General features: G+C 35.9%; 1 protein-coding gene across 2 annotated transcripts in view; it reads right to left on the bottom strand.

The window, feature by feature from the left end:
- Positions 1–17,961, bottom strand: part of egfra (epidermal growth factor receptor a (erythroblastic leukemia viral (v-erb-b) oncogene homolog, avian)) — a 79,899-nt gene extending 61,938 nt beyond the window's left edge. The window contains exon 1 of one of the 2 annotated variants that reach the window (XM_051881562.1): positions 17,699–17,961. In XM_051881562.1, the coding sequence (XP_051737522.1) occupies positions 17,699–17,777 (79 nt within the window). In that variant the 5' untranslated portion in view covers positions 17,778–17,961. The remainder of the gene's footprint in view (positions 1–17,698) is intronic. The other variant, XM_051881553.1, reaches the window with a different exon arrangement.
- Between the last annotated feature and the right edge of the window lie 5,414 nt (positions 17,962–23,375).

Raw genomic sequence — 23,375 nt, 5'->3', positions numbered from 1 at the left:
GCTTAATCGCACACTTTTGTGAAACTAAGCATACACCATTTATCTTGTTTAACAAGTTCATTTTGTCATAATTTGCTGTATCCAGCAAAGTAAACCAGGTGATTCTCACAAAACAGTTTTCTGCAAGCTTTTTTCAATGTAAATGTAAGTGTCTTTCCAAAAAGGAATGTGTGCTTACTGCATGACTCCTGTACATCACCGCAATCGTGTCCACCTTGCTTGCAATCCTCATCCATCAAAACTTTACTAGCGAGACGCTGGTTTGCTTTATCCAGCCGAGAAATATATTTTGCGTATCATCTGGCCATGCAGCGGTATGACTGTTCAGTTTGTATTTCACACAGCTCGATGCGCGAGGGCTCGCGCTTTTCAGAAAGGAAAACAGCATATGACAGAGCTCGGGTTAAAGGGTTAGAATAGAAATTTCCACCTACCAGGGTTACTGGTGCTTGCGCCATTTTAGATGCTCAGTGTGATAAACTCCTGACGTCTTAGATCATTTAACTGCATGATGTAAATTACGTTAATGATGAAATTTCATGTGCTTCAGTAATTTATTTGCACTAAATTTTAACACATTTTGGCCCGGTTTCACAGACAGGTCTTAGACTAAGCCAGGATTAGGCCTTAGTTCAATTAGGATATTTAAGTAGCTTTTATAAACGTTCACTAGAAAAAAACATGGTGTGCATCTTGAGACAAAACAATAACCCTGGTGTATTTTAAGATATGTCAGTGCAAGTTGCTTTCAGTTGAAACAGCACAAACATGCATTTTAGTCCAGGACTATCTTAAGCCTTGTCTGTGAAACCAGGGGTAAGGATTTTGAATTAATCACACGTGTTAACGTGTTAATGTTTTATTCTACCACATAAAATACATCAGTGCTACCCCCTTTTACTTGTCTTGTAAAAGGTGGTTCCTAACAAGTGGCAAAATGGGACTAGAGAGGTTATTGGGGACATTAAACATCATCAGCCGAACAGGTAAACTCTTCTACTTACTAGTACTCCCTTTCACAACCTCATTGTGTTTATAATCGTGCTCTTGCAAACTATTTGAAATCAATTTTTTTAGGGAAATTATTATTATTTTAATAAAGACTGAAAGAGTTGTTGGAAGCTTAGTGATAGTGAAATTAAAGTCAAGCCACCGTGGTGTAGTTTGTTTACAGCCCTTCTGCCAATTCAAAATTAATAAAAGTTGTGTTAATTTTGTTGGTCACAGAGCTTATTTTCTGTAATAATCCAAAAGCCAACATAATATATGTCATTGCTGCTGCGTTCTATTAGAAAGAACGAAAGAAAGAAAGAAAGAAAATCAAAAGAAAGTATCAGAAGAAGATCACCGTATGACCACAGATGTGATGGTTATAATCATAGTACACTGCCAGTGTGAAATGAAATTATCTCAGTTAATTCAACTAATGATGAAGAATTGCACAAACTCAAATCTTTTCATTAGAAGAGCTTCTGAGCAGGAACTTTGCTATCATAATCACTGTATGTGTAAAGAAAAAAAAAATCCACAGAATGATTCAACTTCCTTCTGGAGGAGATCTCATCAACACGGCATTAGGTGACTTATTCTGACTGAGCATGACTCTTATTGCTTAACTCTAAGGTCTGTTAATTTAGTGGATTATTATGTTTCAAAGAGGTTTAGTAAGATAGGATAATAATCTTCCTTTACTGCAGCATTTACTGTAAAAACGAGTAATGTTGTAAGCGAAGTTGTGTATACAAAGCATTATGCTGCCAACAATGGCGGTAAATCCTGTTTCAAAGTCGATGCTAAATCATCAAATAAAGGTTCTTTTGTGTTACATGCACATGTCCCCATGGAAACGTCAATGTACTCAGACTTGTTCCTGGCCTCCGTGGTGAGGGCAAAATGTTTCTCTTTCTGTTTCCACTACTTGTCACTTCCTATTCATCTCATATTCTGAATTTTCAGACACCATAATTATGTCTTGAGGTTACAGGGGAAGTCTTTGTACTAGTGTTAATTTTGTCAGCCATTTTTTCTTTATTTTGTCTTTGTCTTGGTACTGTCAAATGTCTTTTTAGTCAAGTTAGTCTTTAGTCAATTAAAAAAAAAAAAAAAAAACATTTTATTCATGGTGCATAATGGTTAGACTGAATTAATTTAGCTCAAAATTGTAATCTTGATTCTTGAGCATGATTGTTATCATTTCAGAAATTTCTATTTTTTTTTTTTTTTTTTTTCATCAGAATTATTTAAACACAAATCAAGAGAATGTCATCTCAAACACAGTCTCTACATTATGAAAACTGGTAAAACTCTCCAAAGGTAAAATCACTGAAATTCGTAATAGTGATTACAATAATTCTAAATTATGTTAATGTTTTCATATTAAAAGATATAAAAGAAGTTGCAAAAGCGCATTTATTCCGCAATCACAATCACAAACAATAAGGTTGAGATCTATGTTTGTATTTATTACAGTTTATCACTGAGAAGTAGAGCTGTACAATTAATCGTAAAAAAAAACAACAAAAAAACCACGATCTTAATTCAAACACCCACGTAGTCTTATTCCAAAATGACAGCGATTCAGCTATATGTCTATTAAACCTTTGCCAAGTATGATTACTGCGAACATTCATGTCTGCATTGGCGCTGCTGCTGACCCAGAGAGAGCAGTTGTCATGTATAGGTATGAAACCACTTCACAAATGTCTTTTTAACCACACAGTATCATTATTTCTGTGTTACAAATATTCATATTATCTACAGTAGCAATAAAAATAGAGTAAATCACCTTTTGAAAGTAACTTAAGTAGCAAAGCACTTCAAATAATGATTGTATCGATTACATTATCACACCAGTAGGTGGCGACAAGTGACTGTTAGAAAATGATTTGTCATTGAATCATTCATTCAAGAGATTCGTTCAAAAATGCTGCTTCATCCAGTAATGAAACAAGAGTCATCGAATCATTCATTCAAATTGATTCTTTTAAAAATAATTCATTCAGATTAAATAAACATTTTAAATAGACTGCAGCAATTGACATTTTGTCAGAACCTCTAGTAAATTAAACGTTATTTTGTTTAGTTGTCTGTTCAGAATCATGGGAGAATTGTGATCTCTCTTTGAAACAAACAAACAAATTGTGATTCTCAATATATCCAGAATCATGCAGCAAATCGCACAAGTGGCTTATGAAGGACCACAGCTTTGATTTTGGGATTTAACCTCTTGATATCTGGCAACCCCAAGCATGAAAACTGGTGGAGGCTTTTTAAGAAACTATAGAGAGATTTTGGTAAATTCGTTCTTTTTTTCTGCAACAATATTGGGTGTTGATATAGTTAGTCTAGTGATGTTGTTGTCGTCTAATACTGTAGTTTCGTTTTAGTCATAGAAAAAAAAAAAGTAATCCAACATTTTTCATCATAGTTTTCATTAACGAAATAAGAAATAAATGTGTTATTTTGCCACTAAAAAGACTATTAACACAAAAGATTCAAATTTTTCAGCCCTGAAGTGGTACTTCACAAGAATCTCATCTCATGTAATGATTCTATAATTACATTTGCAGGCACTAATGTTTCCCCAAACACTATGGCATGCGTTGCCTCAGAAGTCATTACGAAGAGTTTGCTGTTCTGCTTGGAGGATATTGGCCAAATTAACCAATGAATTACCTAAAGGAGAGTGGGGCATCTGGGATTAGATCCACTTCAAATCAACACATGCTGCGAGACCTTGTAAGCGAGACATGCAGTTTCACTTTGGCAATACCGTTACGCACCTCTAGACCAAACAAACAGTTTGACTAAAAAACACTAGTCTGCCTGATATAAAAGAAATCAGGAGGTACAGTTTCCAGAAACTAAGACTAATCATCAGCCTATCACAACATACATCAAAAGGATATGAAGCAAGACAACAGATCCTGGTAAACTCTAAATGAGCCATACGCTTGTTTTTGTTGCATTAATACCTGCATTTCTTCAGTTTCGAGAGCATTCATGTGAAAACATGCCTGTGGAGGTTTCTGTGTCAGTTTTGTAAGAGCTTCTAATATCCCTAATGTACATTTGAGGAGGTTTAGGCAAAAAGCCTTCGGCAAAGCGAGTAAATAACACAGTGATCGCAGATATGGATATGTCAACACGAAGATGTGCTGCACAGTGATGAATTAGTTCCGTTGTACTGAACAGTAGAAGACTTCAGTGAATTAAAAGAGAGTAAATGGGAAGGAATGAAAGGGAGGAAAAAGTTCAGCTGTTCTCACAAGTCTCAGCTGCAGAGAGCCTAGGGCTGGGAAAACCACATCCAGCAGGGCCTACATCCTAGATGCATATCACTGCAGTTCCTATGAGACATGCAATTTTAGCAAGTTAACTGAAATAGGATGCATTTGATTCAAGATTATTTTCTGATTATTGATGCTTGCCAAGATAAATGACTTTCAATTATGATTGGGATGCAAACTAAATCTATTCATTTATTAGCATAGATTTTTTTGCCATTGATAGTTGGAAATACTTCAGTTTAAAAGGAATTTTTCAGGTTAAATACAAGTCAATTTTATAAATACAAGCGCATCTGTGGAATGCAATCACAATAAAATAATTTTGACAATTTTAACAAATAGATTCCCACTGTTGGTGCAATTTGGTTTTTGTTTGTGTTCACAAAGTCAATCTAAATAATTTTCTATAGTAATTAAAAGGTCTGTAAATGTTATCAGTAAAGCATAAAATGTTTGGTAACACTTTATTTGAAATAAATAAAGTAAATTATGCATAATTACAAGTAGCTTAAAGGGTTAGTTCACCCAAAAATGAAAATTCTGTCATTAATTACTCACCTGTAAGACCTTCGTTCATCTTCGGAACACAAATTAAGATATTTTTGATATCTTCAAAATCTATTGCCAGCAAAAACACTCAGTATTAATATTATAAAGTGACGAGAATATTTTTGGTGCACCAAAAAAAAACAAAATAACGACTTATTTAGTGATGGCCGATTTCAAAACACTGCTTCAGGAAGATTCGGAGCGTAATGAATCAGTGTGTCGAATCATGATTCGGATCGTGTGTCAAACCACCAAACTGCTGAAATCACGTGACTTTGGCGCTCCGAACTGCGGATTCGACACGCTGATTCATTACGCTCCGAATCTTCCTGAAGCAGTGTTTTGAAATCGGCCATCACTAAATAAGTCGTTATTTTGTTTTTTTTGGTGCACCAAAAATATTCTCTTCACTTTATAATATTAATACTGAACCACTGTACTCATATGAACTGATTTAAATATGTTTTTAGTACCTTTATGGATCTTGAGAGAGGAAATGTCATCGCTCCCTATGTAGGCCTCACAGAGCCATCGGATTTAAACAAAAATATCTCAATTTGTGTTCTGAAGATTAACGAAGGTCTTACGGGTCTGGAACGGCATGAGCGTGAGTAATAAATGACAGAATATTTTAATTTTTGGGTGAACTAACCCTTTAAGTGAGCCGTACCATGCAGTGGAAAAGAGCCATAATATTCCACTGCAATGAGAACACATTAAAATAAAGTGTGAGTAATTTAAAGGGTGAAACATATTTTCCATTTTGACAGCTTTACTATCCATATTTTTAAAGAAACAAAAATATTCAAGAAGAAAAAAAAAAAAAAAAAAAAAAGGGAAAATGGAAAAAAACAAACAAATGAAATCTTGGAAAATTGCTGTCAATTTTATGCTGCAAATGGTGCTATCAATAAAAATAACTTTATTTCCTCAGGAGTAATAAAAGGTGTGTTTGTGTGAATCTAAAGACATACACACAAAAAAAAAAAAAAGAAAAAAAAAAACTTTTATGACATATATGTGTGCTGGGCTAAACGTGCTCGTTGTATGTGCATATGATGGTATTTTTACCAGAGGAGAACTCACAAAGAGCTTATGAAATGTGTAATGGAGTCAAAACAGCGGCAGAAATTGCTCCGTCACACACACAAATGAAGATCTGCTGTGAGGAGACGCTGTTCTGACGCGTGTACTGAACCGTAAAGGGCAACATTGCAACTATGACGAGAAAAATCAGGTTTGCTCAAGTCCTTTTTAGGGAAGCATCTTGTGACATCACATCCTGTTTTTGGTTCATTTAGATGTCTTTGTGTTTGGTCCCCACACCAGGGTTCATTCTAATCAAACCAAGTAAGTGTGAACACACTGTAAATACAGATGTAAACTCTTTTAAAGAAGTATTTGTATCACAGTAGGGTCCTGAGTTCCAATTTGGCCTGGGTTATATCCTGACCCCATTGCCTCTCTCTCTCCTACCACTTTCCTGTCAGTTTTCCACTGTCCTATATAATAAAGGCAAAATGCCAATAAATAAAATAATCCCTCCGTAGCCATTCATCTGAGAGCAACTATACACTAAACAAAGCACGTAAACAAAGAGATCCATTACAATTCACTTCGTACACGTCTATATTTTCACAGCACGTCCTATACTGTGTTCTCACAATAGACGTGTGTAGAGAGAGTGTCACTGATAGCTGTATCACCTATCCCAGGGCATCTGCGGCCTGTTCGGATCAAGTGTTATTTTGAAACATGATCACCCAAGAAGACACAGGAGGTTATTGAGAGTTGAATGTTTCTTTGGCTAAGGGAAATTTTCTTACAAGCTCTGCCTTAAATGGAACGTTTTATGAACATAAGTTATAAATTATGGTTTGAAAGGTCGGTCAGATGTGGTCAGGTTTGGGAAGAGGTGAATCAAAATGGTTACCTTTGCTTAAAAAGCAAAAACATCTTTCTTAACGTCTTACTAGTTTAGTCAGCAATACACTGACTACATCAATACGCTTACATGCTGAGATTTCAATTTGAGACAATCTTGATATTTTAGAATAAAGACTGTTCCAGACTTCAAAATGGTCCACTGTAAACCACAAATGTGTTACAGGCTCAATAAACGTTTTTTGTTTTTTGGCACATTCTTGCATTAGTGAGCATTTTAGCGTATGTGCGTCAGGAGCTGCTGGCCTAGAACTGTCATCCTGTTTCTCAATGTTTTCCTTTACTGTTTTCTTTTCTTTCTTTTTTCCTTTAAGGTTTGCTAAATATACACCTCATGGAATAATAAATGGAAACAGCACTTTTCAATTCAAAGGGTCTGAGAACAAGCACCTGAACATCTAAGAACAATTCTAAAAAACAACAACTATTCCACATCCTCCCAGATTATCTGTCTGATACACATACATGAGTAACTAGATATCAGATACGTAGGATTCATCTTAAGCTGTGTTATATTGCGATGGGACAACTGCCACTGTTTGATTAAAAAGTAAAGTCAAATATTTGAGTAACTGTTTGACGCTTTACACAGGACAGACTCTGTTTGCTGTGTTATTGCTTCTGTCAGAATCCTGTACAATGTGTTCCCTGCAATATTACACCTCAGTGATTTCCAATAGTGAATGAAATATAACCGCCAATGAAGGCCAGTGTGACGCACCACACAGTCAATGTCATGATGCTGTATTTTTAACCGGCTCTATTCATTTATTCAAACATACATTTAGATTTCAATTCATACATACAGTGGCTTGAATACACCTCTTCTATGATGAGCACGTTTTTAATTTTGATATCAAATTTAGATATTTCATTTTGATCATTTTGGGGGTATAAATCCAAATGTCCTTATATCCAAAATCATTTCTTAAAAAAAGAATGATGCTAAAAGAATGAAATTGAAACCTTATTAAGTAGTATTTTTGTTATTTCTTACTCTTTTTTTTCCCCCATTGACTTGGAATAAATTGTTTTTTGGAATAAATAATTCCTGATATATACACACATGATTTTATGGTGAAGTAAATACTACAGAAAATATCAGCATTATAAAATTAAGTAAAACTACTCAACTTTTCTGATACTGGTGTTCCTATCATGCACTGGACCTTGAATAATTTATGAAGTCGATTTTTCGCTTTTTTCCAGCTGTTTTTACACTGTTTTTTCATTGCTTTTGTTGTTATGTTTAGTAACTTGCCATTTTGTGACATTTGGAGTTCATTTTCTACTCAAAATGCCACATTCACACTCAAAACGATCCATTGAATGTTACCGTCATTGTGTATTGTGTACCAAGTATTGAGGTCTCTGTGTTCAGGTGCCGCATTACTTCTAATATGTAGATATGGTGTCTACACAATATCTATTGTATTATTTACTTAGATGTTTCTAAGTAAAGCATACACTTTAAAAGCATGGTTTAATTCAGTGTTATACTGTTTGAGTAAAATGTATTGCAAAAGAAACTTCAACTAACTAGAAATTACTCAACCTTTTATTGGCCAAGTTAAATTACTTATTTTCTTTGTTAATTTTACTTAACTTAGTTAAGTAGAGTTACTTAATTCCATATTTGAAATTTACTTAAAAAATATGCGTGCAAAAACTTGCAAAAGAAAAATTAAGTAAATTTTTTACAGTGTACAGGGAATGAATTTCTAAGAAATTGCCACATTTGTTTTTAAAAGATTTTCCCTTTCCCTACCTTGGATGAAATAAAAGGAACTATGTAGTGTTCTTTTCTGTTGGTCAATTAAATGTGATGAGGAATCCTGTGGGATTTGCAGAAACTGCAGCTTCTCACGTGAAACCACACCTTAATGAGATGTCAAGAACGAAAAGGAAAGTTTATTTTTTTCCAGCCTGAATTCCAAGACCTCTTTCCACCATAGTGGCTCACTCAATAATGGAAATACTATAAACTCCATGACGTGCAGGTTCAATGCACCATTTCCGGGGACATTCATGAGTTTCCAAACATAGTCTTCCAATGAGCTGGCAAACGTCACAGAATTATCCTGAGAATTAGCATGTGGGATAACATGCAGAGATGATAAGAGTCCATGTATAAAAAGAAAGAAAGAAAGAAGGAAAGAGAAAGAAAGAAAGAAAGAAAAAAGAAAGAAAATCTGTCAAAGGTTATCACAGCATTTTGCTCTAAATAGATTCTGGCCATTTCAAGCTCAGCCGCTGTCACTGCAATCAGCATGCAATCAAACTGTCAGAGCCGCCACACGACTTTGAACGACAATGGAACTCAAAAACATGACACTTCTGTCACACAGCTCTTTCCTTTATTGCAGCAGTATGGAGAAACATTCAAAAACTGCAGTCCACTGAAGAAAACCCTCATTGTTCTCTGCCAAAGAGAGAGAGTCACTCCAGCAAATGAGGCACTGACTTCTACGCCAGTTTTAGGAAACTGCTCAACAGTTTATCAAAGCAGGAGGTCCGTTTTTTCCCCGACAAACTCATTTGACTTTCTCCGCAGCTCTTGAAACTCCAACCGCTTCAGCAGATGTGATTCTGGGAAAGCCAATCATCAGGGAGAGGCATCAAGACCCAGAAACAACCAGCCTTCACATGCTAAAGGCCCCTTAGTAACGGACAATTTTTTACAATCGCCCTCCTGGGAACACAATAAGGAGCCATGAGTGGGCTCTGGTAACTCATCTTGAAAGAGCGTTCAGGACGGATGATAAAAACTTAGCAGAGGTGGAGGAGTAAGTATGCAGGTATTAAAGACAGGAAATTGATGCCGGGCATTAGGTTTTGCTGAGAGAAATCACAGCCGGCCGTCTGCAAAACCAATCACGGGGTCATGCAAAGCGTGTGCAAACAGTGTGGGAAGCTCAATGACAGATGAGGACAATGAGACAGCAAATCAGGATGGTGAAGAGACTGATATATTTCAAGGCTTTTTGCATCTCACTTTTGTAAACAATAATGCGAAAATAGAATAAACATTATTGAGACAAAAATTCATGGTGTCAGGCACGTGGAGTGAGTGACCTATGTTTAATCAGTGGGCGGAGACTTGTGTCAATGCATTTGCAAAAATAAGCATTTGTAGGCAGCAAGCAAAGCTTGCAAATGATTCAAAGCAAATGATTTAAGAAATCAGACTGTCGCTGAGAAGAGACTCACTGGCTATGTTTACATGCACCTATTTTCGTCAATCCGAATGAATTGAATCCTACTGCAGATCTGTTTACATGTACTCTAAAATTGTAATCTGATTTAAATATCCGTTTATATGCGTTTTGTATATATTCCGATTAAAACTTTTGCGTGTGACTTCATATCAATCACACTTGCGGAGACAACCATGGACGTGACACCAACAGAGCTCATCGTTATTTTTGCCCTGTTGGCATACACATTCATAAATCAGCAACGGTTTTACAACTAAAGACGTGAACGTGAACTTGCGCACTAGGTAATGCGTGTCAACATTGCACTGCGCATGTGCCCCAGAGATTTCTGAATACGACTGAGAAAGTAGCCGGATTCAAGTGTTTACATTGTCATTTTTTGATGTTGGATCGTATTAGAAAAGGAATAAACCACCCCTTCAAATCCGATTGAAGTTTCATTTGGATCGAGCACAATCGGATCAATTAAGCTGTTTACATGAACATTTTTCAATCCGATTGAGCCGTCCACAAATGGATTATTTGGGTGCATGTAAACGTAGCCACTGTAATTTCCATTTGACACTATGTCAAGAGATGTATAATAATTTACAAAGTAAAAGTTGTCCCATGTAATCTGTCATCAACGCACACATCAGTTATGGTAAACAGAAGCTCAAATATGCTTGCTTGACATGTGAGAACCAATGAGGTTCATTCTCATGTGTCACGCAGCACATTTGTGCTTCCACAAGAACCAATGAAGTTTATTCTCACACGTCAAGCAAGTTGAGCTTTTGTTTGTGTTCGCTGATGTCCCACCAATGGAGGGACAGAAATCTCTCAGATTTAATTAAAAATATCTTCAATTGTTTTCCAGGGTTTGGAATTCTTATGGGTTTGGAACGACATGAGGGTGAGTAAATGACTACAGGATTTTAATTTTTCAAAATTTGACAGTACATGTATTCTTTCTTGAGAATCGAACCTGTGACTTTGGTATTGCTCAGAGGACGTGCTACAAATAATCATTATCTGTTAATATGATTTGTCAATTTTTCATCATTGTCTATTTTTATCTGTCATGTTTGTTTTAATTTTCCTGATTAATATTATAATAAGGACATACATCATATCATCTTGATATAGCCAATATGATCATTAATTAAAAATTACAATTTAAACCCAAAGACAGTTTTGCCATGGGGTAGGTTGCATTAAAACAACATAATCTTACAAAACACTAAAACCTTATTAATCTTATTAACATAATCTTACAAAACACTAAAAATAAAGATGTACAACATTAAAATGACATATTTTTTGATTTTGTTGATTTTTATTACAACACAAGTACTAGAGCCCCATGTACACACACACACACACATATATATATATATATATATATATATAATATATGTATGTATGTGTATATATATATATATATATTTGTTGATGTAAAATGAAAATATAAAATGGAGTTTTAAAGTTTAAAAGTTTCTCTTGTTCCTTTCTCAAAATTATGGAAAGCATTTTGAATTAGCCAAAAAGAACATTTCCAGTTACCTCAACCTTTGGTGTCGTTAACACCATGCTGTACCTGTTGAACTACAGGAAAGCTGTAGGCTCAAAGCATTCCTTTGCAATGATTTTTATTTATTGAGAAATTGTTAGTGTCAGAGAGAGTTAGAAACAGAGTGAAAGAGTTGTCATCACTGTTAACTGCACATGTTATTTACATTTATTTTTATCTGCCATGACAACGTGATGAAATGATGCCTGACAGTTTAACGCAACTGTCCTCCATCTTGGAACGTTCTGAGGCGGGGGAGGAAAGTAATGGGAAAGAAGAGCAGTATCATATCTCAAATTCATCTCACAATTAGGGGAAAATACAGGGTTGATGTATTTCCCAAGATCACTGGCTAAACAATTCATAATCCCAATGGAGAACATTGATGGTCTCCAGCCATTAGTGGAAGAACTGACAATGATGGCTTTTCGAAGAAGGATATGTGACTATAGAGGACAATTGGTTTATTGTGCATTTTTTATCTGCTACATGACAATTCAAAAAGGCTATTTATCATAAGAACAAGTTGAATTGGCAGACCTAAGGAACATAGAGTGAAGTGCAATCTGTGTTTGTAAAAAAATTAGGTGAGTCTATAATTATGCAAATGGTAGGTCTTTGTTAAATTTTATAAGGGCTTACTGTTGGCAATGATATCTGGGTGTTTTCCAGATAAATCTGTATGGTATGATGCCTGGGGCTGAGGCAAAACACCCACAAGAGCAAACAAATCCATCTTTGACCTTCATTGTTAATAGGAAAAAAGCCAATCAGATTTTTCAGCAAATGAGAGAGACCTGAGATGAACAGGAATCCCAAATGGAGAGTTAAACCTGGATAAACGTAAAGGAATTAATGAAATTTAAAAAAAAAAATTACTTTCCCTCATGTCATTTAAAACAGACTTTCTTCAGAGAAGGGTTTTTACTGCATTGAAAATATTGGCAGCCACCAAAATGAATCTTTGTCCTGTTAAAGATTTATTTGATCATTTAATGTGATGATACCTGCAGTACCGGTACCCGTTGATAGCCGGCTGCTTTTAAACGCTCCTGTGAATGTTTGTGTAAGTGCATCAAAGGTTTCTATTTACAACATGTTTTTGCAGTGTTGAGCTTTTGTAGCCAATCACAGAGATATCTGTTGAGCGCATGAACGCAACTGCCTATCAGATGTGTTTAAGTTAGTCAGAATCCGCTCAACAGCGCTCAAAATGGTGAAGTTTCAGTTCAGCGCGAGTTCTGCATGCTCACAAATCCTTTCATTATAACAAACAAAATATAAACAAGATGCCAATAAGAGATTTGTTGCACAGCTTCATTTATTATAATGGTAATTTTCATAAGAGTGCAGCTTTGTGTACCTCACGTTGCAATTGACAGCTTCAGTAATTATAATGGCAGCAATCTTTTGCTGCAATCCTAATTGCAGCAAAAATTCTTCTGAATATCTGTAAAGTCATACAGATTTGGTACAACATGATGGTGAGTAAATGATGACAGAATTTTCATTTGTGGGTGAACTGTACATTTAATCCCACATACTCCTTGGCAAAATGGTTTTTGGCTTTGAATTGTAATTTTTAAGTATTGACAATATTGGCTATATAATACCAATATTGGGTATTAAAATTACACAAGTTTTCTGTAGTTAAAATACCACTCAAGAGTTCAACTCACTGACTCAATGATCTGGCTCCAGTGGTTGGAGGATAAGTTTATTAGTGAATAATGACTTAAACTTTAGTCTGTTCCTTCTAAAACTTTCGTATGCCTTAAGAAGACTTGAAATATAGCGCACGGGTCATATGGACTTATTTTTGGATATTTTTTATGGTGCAAACCTTCTCATTCATTATGAGTGAATGGAAAGAACAGCATCCTGTTGAGTTCTACAAAAGAAAGTCATACAGTTTTGGAATGACGTGAGTAATAAGATAGAAGATGAGTAAATAATGACAGACATTTCATATTTGAGTGAACTATCCCTTTAAAGGAAAATCTTACTCACTGGTATTCTCGAAAGTTCCTAAGCACGCCTTACACAACATGCCAGCAACTCGATAAGGAGTGGTACAGCACGTGAGGACTGTTTTGTTTAGCTGTTTTGAAATATTTGTGAGATCTGTCTTTTGGCTCACAAACAAGCAAGTTGCAAATGATTAGATGAGGCCTGACTCAACAAGCAGGCTTGACGAAGACACAACCGTATCATCTAGCACATGAAATCTGACACACTAAAGGTGTCTAGAATTTCCCAAGATAAATCAAAAAATGTATTACATGTTTTTGTGATTTTATCCTCATTTATCCTATAGACTTTTTAAATCCTGAAAGTTTCTACAAGGAACTGAATAAAAGACAGTTCACACAAAAAAGAAATGAAAATAAAGTCACATTTATACAGTGTATTTATCCAAAGCAGCTTCATATTTTAGTATATCTTCATATATATATATATATATTTTTTTTTTTTTTTTTTTTTTTTTTTTTACATTTTCAAAGCAGCTTCATTTTAATAAACAGGAAAGTCAGTGTTGCAAAGTTCATCAATTATGAGTTCAATTCAGCAGTGTCATTATTCAGTTTAAGTCAGTTCAACGTTGATTCAATTCGGTTCAACAACGTGTCATTTAAAAATTCTGTCTAAGATATTTTGAAAAATGTTTCAACTGTTTTTTGTCCATACAATGAAAATCACTGGGGTCTAATGTTGTTTTGGACCCCATTGACTTTCACTATATAGACAAAAACACTTTTTCTGTGTTCCACAGAAGAAATTAAATCATACAGGTTTAGAACGACATAAGGGTGAATAAATGACAGTTTACATTTTGGGGTGAATATCCTTTTAAAGTCTCCTTTGAAAGTCTCTAAAATCACATACTATATAGTTGGTACATTTGGTTTGAAATTTATTTTGTGACTGTTAAAAAAGTGTTATATATAGTACGAATGTGTGTAGTATGAATGAAATTTCACCTCGTTTCACATAGCCTCATGAGATAGTAAGGTCTCTGCCGGAATCTTGCCGGTAGTAGTAGGTCATTCAGGTACTTTTCCCCAACTGTTTGCCTATTATATAGTATGGAAGTAGGCATATTCGGAGTTCGGACGCACTGTTGGAAAGTGTTACAAAGTTCATCAGTTATGAGTTCGATAACAGCATAGCGCTACTCATGTATTTCGAACTTCATTTACCCCTAAACGAAGAACGAAAAAGAACTTTGCCGTGAGTACATCGGGACCTTTGTGAGAGGAGCAGCATTTTACTAAAAAGCATAATAAGACTTTGACTTTTCTAGACATACTGTACACAATCATGCTGACAAACCCCATTCAAACACCTTTACTACTTCAAACGAGTCAAAGACCCAGACCCAGCAAACACAACTAAAGCTCATCTCACACGTATTTGTATGCTTTGACTCTGAGTCATCTCTGAGCCATCCGGATGGGAGTTAAAAGTGTCTGTAGAAGACCTGTGAGTACAACTCACTCAGATGGACTAGATTAAATCTCAGTGCCTAGACAAAACTAATTGAAACAAGCAAGTTCTTAGGGACTTTCTCATTTTGGAATAAATCCGGTCCAATAAAATTAGAATAAAACACAAGAAACTTGAGTTTAAAGAATACAAGCTTATCCACTTTGATATGGCAAGCTTTGCTTTACAGCCCATCCCTTAAAAAAACTTAAAAAAAAAAAAAAAAAAAAAAAAACAACACTTAAATAATTTGCAGCATCCGAACCCACATATGGCTCTTACTGCACTGGTGATTTAGGTGACCACCTGAGAGACATTGTTTTAGGTCACAATGAGGCTGGACTGTATCCAGAGGTCAATGCCAAACTATAATAAAGGGAAAGAGACACTTGAAAGTCTATGTTGCATGTGGCTGGACTGATGACTAAATGTGGGACATTTTACTGAAAATTCAAATATAGCTCAACACGGTGCACCTTGGAATCAGCTACTTGGAATCTGGGCCAGTAAACACATTTATCTGGTATTCACATGGATAGTCTATGAAGACTAAACAGCTGGTTCGGTCTTAAATATAACAGATAGCTGCAGCATTTCTCTGACCTTGAGCAAGGCACAACAGGGAGCCCGAAGACATTATAGGACGTCACGACTGTCCTCATTGATACTATAATACCCGTCCTCTAAACCACTATGGGGGCTGGAAAACTGGCAATCAGTGCAGTTCACAATGATAATGAGTGACCATGTAAACCCACTTGTTTAATATTCTTCTCATTTTATTATATACTTCCACTATATAAATAATATAAAGCAATTCTAACAAACAAAAATCTGCATGAAAAGATAATGTCACTGATGATTGTCAAAACAGAACTTATTAAAGGAAGGTGATTCCTCTCTTGGCATTGTGACTGTAAACCTGAATGAGTCCAAATGAGGAAGCAGACTGTAATAAAGTGATTTGTGTGTGTCCCATCTGTCAGTACTGGCACAGTCATGTGTTTACACACAGGACACCCCTGAGACCATCTAAATAATATGCAGAGTGGCATATAAACACACTTTAACAAATTTAATAAATGTGACAGTCTCTAACACTAACATCATAGATTAAATAAATGGCTTTAGTTAATTGCATTCATATCAAAGAAAATCCGGTGGACTTACATATTAATATAAATTTTAATTACCCTAAAGAAAAATGTGCTTCATGTGATAAAATCTATATGAAGTCAAATATAATATATAGTATGACTGAATTAACCTGACTGCATTTTGTTAAAGTGACAAACATCATTTTTCAGGGTCAGATCAGGTGTACATCCTTCAGGTAACAACAAGCTTTCACAACACTAAAATTAAAAACTAAATTTTAAATTAAAGTGATTCAAAATTCATAACCCGCTGCTCATGGGACTTTTTCAACCACTTTGAATTTAATTTAAAAAATCAAGTTTAAACTTAAAAGACAAATAATTATGAAAAGCAGAGATGTTGTTATAATTAAAAAAGTCATTTTTAGGTTGCCTGACACCACACAGCAGTCAAATTTGACAATCAATCAATCAGTCAATCAATTAATTGACAAAAGAAAATGTCTTCAAACTGTAGGCCTATAATAAATTATGTTTTACAAATAGGGATATATAGTTGTATTAAACTATTTCTACCTGATATGACCCATATAATAATAATACTTTTGGTAACAATTACAATTTAAAATACGGTCTCATTTGTTAACATTAATTAATGCATTAACTAACATAAACTAACAATGAACAATATATTTTTAAAACATTTGTTAACCTTTGTTAATGTTAGTTAATAAAAATGTTCATGTTAGTTCACAGTGCATTAACTAATGTTAACAAATGCAACTTTTGATCTTAATAATGTATTAGTAAATGCTGAGATTAACATTAACTAAGATTAATAAATGCTGTATAAGTACATTGTTAGTCCATGTTAACTAATGTAGTTAACTAATGTTAACAAACGAAACCTTATTGTAAAGTGTTACCATAATGTCATAACTGTGACCTTATGTAGTTAGTTTTTTTTTTTTTTTTCAAAATTTTTAAGAAATATTTTGAATTGAATATTTTAAATTGAACCAGTCAGTTTACCACATGAAGCACATTTTAGATACCTGATAAAAATGTTTTAGGCTACAGTGCATAAATAGTTTCAGGCAATATCCTCTTCTCTTCGCCTCTACCATGCGATATAAAATCACGTCAGTGCCACCTTGTAGCACTGCACTAATGAACGCAAAGAAATCACAACCTTATTAAAAATATGGGGTGGGGTCATACAGCCTAAAATCTGTGCTGGTAAGTGAAAAGTTGAAGGTTCAAACACAAGAAGGAAGGACTGATCCCTGCCTGAACTATAGACACTCAACCTCAGGTTGCTCCAGAAAGAATACTATCTGTAAATGTCACGTTCCATAAAAGCGTCATTTAAAATACTAATTAGAGTCCAAGTGGAAGTTCTCTGTGGGACAGCGCACAAACTTCCACTCTGTTCCCACGCTGTACATCTCTAGAGGTATGTGCGACGTTCCCATCAAGCTTTACTGGAGATCATTCTCCAATCAACCTTCTCAAAGATGAAGGTTTAACCTTACACAACAAGCAGTTTCACAATACTCCTACCTTTCTTTTCCGGCGTCGCACAGAAGCTCCATGAGAGCAGTAAGGTAAAAATCAATCCGATCTCAGTTGGTCCTGCCATTTCTTGTGTTTAAAACCTCTCAGACTTCACTCCATAGTTTGAAGAGCTCTTCTTTCAGTTTCTAAATGTATAGAGATCTTGCCTTCTCGTCTTCTTGAGAAAACTCGCTGGACTTGGCTGTAAACTTTGACAGCTCCTCCTCCGCGCTCGCGAACCTCAGCAGTGATAGAGTCCTCACACTGCTGGACAAAGCTGCGCTCGTGACGTCAGCAGCAGGGAGGATCGTGAGCGTGCAGCACGGCTTTCAGAAAGGTGGGAAAGTGTACTTCAGGTAGGCTACTTATTGATCTAGGAGTTTGTGACATCATTCATTTGCGAATGAAATCTTTAACCTGCTGTTATTTAACCAGGATGTCACAAATGAACACGGGAAGAAAGTTTTTTTATAGGCTAAGTGTTTTTTATACTATCTATATAGTATTTTAGTAGGTACACACACTTAACTGCTTTTGAAAGTCATAATGCTTACCAATTTTTTACATTTATTTTATCCAAAATACAGAACAGTAATGTTTTTGAAATAATGAATACAATTTAGAATAACTGTTTTCTATTTTAAAATATATTAAAATGTTTTTCCCTGTTATGTCAAAGTTGAATTTTCAGCATCATTACTCCAGTCTTCAGTGTCACATGATCCTACAGAAATCATTCTAATATGCTGATTTGCTGCTCAAGAAACATTTGTAATTATTATGTTCAAAACAATTGATCTACTTTTTTTTTTTTTTTTTTTTTTTTTACTTAAAAATAATTAATTTTATTTTATAATTTTTTTTACTTACTGAGTAAAAGTATTTAAAAAAAAAAAAAAAAAAAAAAAAATTCTTACTGACCCCAAACCTGTTAACGGTATTGTATACAGTAGTGTATATGTATTCACAATTATGGCAGATGTAGACCTATATACAATTCATGTCAATCTTCATGGGCCTAGTATAAGTTAAAGAGATAGTTCGCCCAAAAATGAAAATTATCCCATGATTTACTCACCCTCAAGCCATCCTAGGTGTATATGACTATCTTCTTTCAGACGAACACAAACAAAGATATATTTAAAAAATCCTTAGTCCTCCAAGGTTTATAATGGTTGTGAATAGGGGGGGGATTACATTCCGTAAAAATGTAATCCATAAGACTCCAGTGGGTTAATAAAGGCCTTCTGAGACGAAGCGATGCGTTTTTATAAGAAAAATATCCATATTTAAACTTTATAAATTCAAATAACTAGCTTCCGGCGGATTATTAAAATGTGATACATGTTGTGTATGCTAGGTTAAAGAGATGCATCTTTATTTTAGATATAAACTGATAGAGTGTGTCTGCCTCCCGAACAACGCTATGAAGACTTTTCCAGAGATTGGGCACTAAATAGGAAAAGGATTTACTGCACACAGTCAATTTTGTTATTCTAGCTATTATCAAATGTCCAGAATTTTGAGACCACAATAAACGTGAAGAACTACAATGTGATAAGAGCTCATTCAATTACTGAGGAGCTAAACCATCAGGCTTTATAAGTAATCAGCAAGATTTTTAAATGTATGCACTGTTTAATAGGGAGCCAATGCAGTGTTGACAGAACAGGGCTAATATGGTCATACTTCCTGGTTTTAGTAAAAACTGCTGCTGCATTTTGGATCAGCTGGAGTAAGCTTACACCTGGTATTCCCATGCAGTCTCCCATCCAAGTACTAAGCCAGGGCCAACTCTGCTTAGCTTTCGAGATCAGACGAAATTGGGCGTGCTCAGGGAAGTATGGCCATTAGTAAATGTTATAAACATAAATGTTATACAATTCAATCAAGGAACCTGCTCAAAGTATACCAGATCTGTCATGTAACTCCATTAATATGATCACAAATCAAATTTTAAACAACAGCAAAGGTTTGTTTGTTTGTTTACAACTTTTGGTAGTGATTATGTATGAATTTCACCCCTTTAGGTCATTTGGTTAATCATCCTGTTTTGCAACACTCTCAGTTTCCCCATCTCAATTGTTTCTCAATGATAAAGTAAAAATGCTTCTCCGATTTTTCTCCAGAGAAAAAGACCCCAGAATGCTGTGTCTCAGATTCAGAACAGATTTCAACAATTTCACAGATTTGCCAAGATACTGTAATCAAGTCCAATTTGCCAAGTCTGTAATCAAAAGTCAGGGATTTAATAGGAATTTAAACATATCTTGTCAAATATTTCCAAACTATCAAAGTATCTCAACTGTTCTATCCACATTAATTTTATTGTTCAGTCTTACCATATGTTAACAATTGTCTAATGCATTTCTATGTTTATTGTTCCAAAGGAATATTAGAAAAAAACATTACAGTTGATTCATAAATTAAAAATAAATAAATAAATAACTGGGAATTTTTCTGATCTGTGAAAAAGCATCATATGCTTCTTTGTAAATGAGCACACTTTATTCATTCAAGACTATTTGCACATAAGGATGACAGAAAATATGAATTGGAAAGTCATGATATACATGCAGGTTGTAGGAGAGACGGTGTAATCTTCAAATTGTCATTTGACGTAATTCTTGAGGCCTCTTTATCTGTCCAGAAACCTCCCTTTTCTGTTGTAAACGTCTATTGAATCCTTTGAGAAATGACCATAGACATGGCTGCATTCATTTGGGTTGCCACAGTAGCCAGACAGTGGTTTGGAGATGGAAAGCATCCAGGAAGTTTGTGTTCCCAAAGGTCACCAAAGATCAACTGACCACAAAGAATCCTGTGTTTCCCACTCAAACTACAGTCTGTCTTGAGTAAACTGACCTTTTACATCTATTTATTTAATTTGATTTCTAAAGTTATTTAAAATGTTCACCAGCTTAGTTTCTTCTCATTTGTATAAAATAAAATAAAATAAAATAAAATAAAATAAAATAAAATAAAATAAAATAAAATAAAATAAAATAAAATAAAATAAAATACTAATGTGCACATTGGAATAAAGTTGTACTGTTTGCTTTGTGTATTTGCTCAAAAATGGAATTGGAGTTTTGCAGAAGTTAAAGTAAGTATCTTAAATTTTACATCTATAACCTGAATGCATAAAGAAATCTGATTAAATGGATTTAATGAGTTGTTTTAATACTGAATTTGGTTTGTCCAGGTCATGTCACATATTTTACATAAACAACCCTACCTGGGAAACAATCATGGCTGACATTAATTCATAAGAGTTTCAAAGTGGTCATTTCAGCAAACCGAGAAGGCCACAAATCCTAATAATGTCCCTAGCTAGACTGAATGGGGACAGATGTGAAAGACCTCATATGTCTCCGGTCATTTTTATGAGCTAATATTGCATTATAGTAAGCTAATGCCTCGTTAAGTGGTTTTCACGCAGGATGTGAGGGGGGTGTGGTTGAGTTTTGGCTGATTATGGATGACAACTACAGGTCATCAAAATAAAAAAGAGCCTCATTATTAACATCAGGTGGGCTGGGGATGGATCAAGATTCTGGTTTAGCAAGAGTATAACCTGTTGCTGGAAAGTTCCATGTGTTTCTATCAGCAAACACAGCCAATGGAAAAACTGTAAACATCATGAGAAGATAGGATTAAGAATCAAGACAGGCTAAGAACAGCCTGTCCTGTATGGAAAGTTGCAGGAGTGCTATCTAGTGTCTAGAGTTTACAAAGTCTCATTCTAAAGTCTAATAAGCAGAGTTTATAAAGACTGTTGTATTTATGAAAAATGGGTAGATTTGACTAGAAAAGGATAATCAAAACCATTTCAATACAAACAATGAAAATGACTAGTGATATGAAAAATCCTTGCTGCTTGTCCAAAAATGTTACTGTAATCAAAAGTCAGGGATTTAGTAGGAACTCAAACATCCCTTGTCAAATACTTCCAAGACCAAATTATCTGAACTGTTCTATCCACATTAATTGTATTGTTCTATAGTTTTTCTGTCAGCACAGGTACCTCAGTTCACACAGATGGATTATTTATAGATGCAGAAAGGGAGCAGTTATATCAGGAGAGTCTCAATGAAATAGCAGAACTGGATAAACTTAGCTGAGTCGGAACAGACTCTGATTTGGGTTGCAGGTTGGTGACAGGTATTTGAGGAAGGATCGCCGATAGATGAAGATTGATGAAGACAGACGGGAATTCTCAGAAGGTAAGGAGCTCGGGTAAGTAGCCAAGTAAGTTGATCAGTGATAGTGAACACCAAGACCAGACAAGGGTGAAGTGACTGGTGACTGCTTATATACCATGAGTGGCACAGGTGTGTTTGGTTAGAATTCTGGTGATGATGAACGAGTAGGTGGAGCTGAGAGGTCTGGTGTTGTCGATGGTGCTGACATCATGTCATCACGACTCACCCATGATCTTTCCTCTGGTTCATATCCCTCCCAATCGACCAGGTATTCGAGTCGGCCACCTCGTTGTCGGGAGTCCAGGTTGGTGTTGAATCGGTAGATGTTTTCTTCCTCTGCGATCTCAGGAGGAAGAGGAGGCATGTCATCAACACCAGACCTGTAGAAGGAGAGATCAGAGGGTTAGTGAAGGGATTGAGGAGTAAAACAAGGAATGAAGGTGAGATACGGTATTGTGATGGTAAGTTTAACCGGTTGGTGACTTCATTTATCTACCTCTCAATGGCGAAGGGACCTATGTAGCAGGGACTCAGCTTCCGACTGGGTAGACGAAGACGGATATCCCTGGTTCAGAGTCAGACCTTCTGTCCAGGATGGTAAGCTGGGGTGGCAGATTGTTGTGTGTCGGCCTGGCTCTTGTGTCTTCATACTGCTTGTCGGAGATAGACCTTAGCTGAGTCCCAGACCCTCTCGCTCTCCTAAAACCAGTAGTTGACTGCTGGGATGTTTGATGGCTCCCCTGACCAGGGAAACAGGGGAGGTTGGTAGCCGAGTATTCCAATCAACCAGTCAACCAGCCTAGTTAATGTCAAGTTTATAATTACAACAAGGGTTAGGAGCTTCTACACCATTTTTAATCTTAATCTGATTTTAGGGATAAGTTATGGGTAGGGTTAGGTTTAGGGGTAGGGACAGGGACAGGGTCAGGACTGTGTTTTTAGACAGGAATGTTGTTCCAGGATCAGCACATCTTACTTGGCAAGATCATGCACTGTATTTCTTTTTAAGTGGACACCAGTGGCAGTCCTTGTTCACTTGACTCCCTTGGCAAGGGGAAAAAATACTATGGAAGTCAATGGGGCCCATCAACTGTTTGGTTACAAGCTTTCTTAAAAATATTTTCTTTTGAAAATGATCATCTGAGGCGGAGCCAGACTGCCCGAGGACTGAGGCGATGCCAGTGTATAATAGAGGACCGAGGCGTACCAGAAGGGAAGGAGAAGCCCAGTGCAGCCGTAGGGGTGGAAGAATGGCGTGTAGCGGAAGGTCCGCAAGTCAGTGGCGATGGTGGAATGACGACTGACCAAGGGGGAGCCAGTGAGATGAGGGAACCCAGTGGAGCCGTAAGGCCAAGGGTGTCTGGAGGAGCTGAAGGTGGGAGGAGCCAAGGTGCAGCCGACAGGTCGACAGGCTGAGACAGAGCGAGACGATCTGAGGCCGGAGGTGGAGCCACTGGATCTATCTGCTCAGGCACTGA

The sequence above is a fragment of the Ctenopharyngodon idella genome, chromosome 2, assembly GCF_019924925.1.
Source record: "Ctenopharyngodon idella isolate HZGC_01 chromosome 2, HZGC01, whole genome shotgun sequence".
NCBI lineage: Eukaryota > Metazoa > Chordata > Actinopteri > Cypriniformes > Xenocyprididae > Ctenopharyngodon > Ctenopharyngodon idella.
This window is presented reverse-complemented; position numbering and strand designations above follow the sequence as displayed.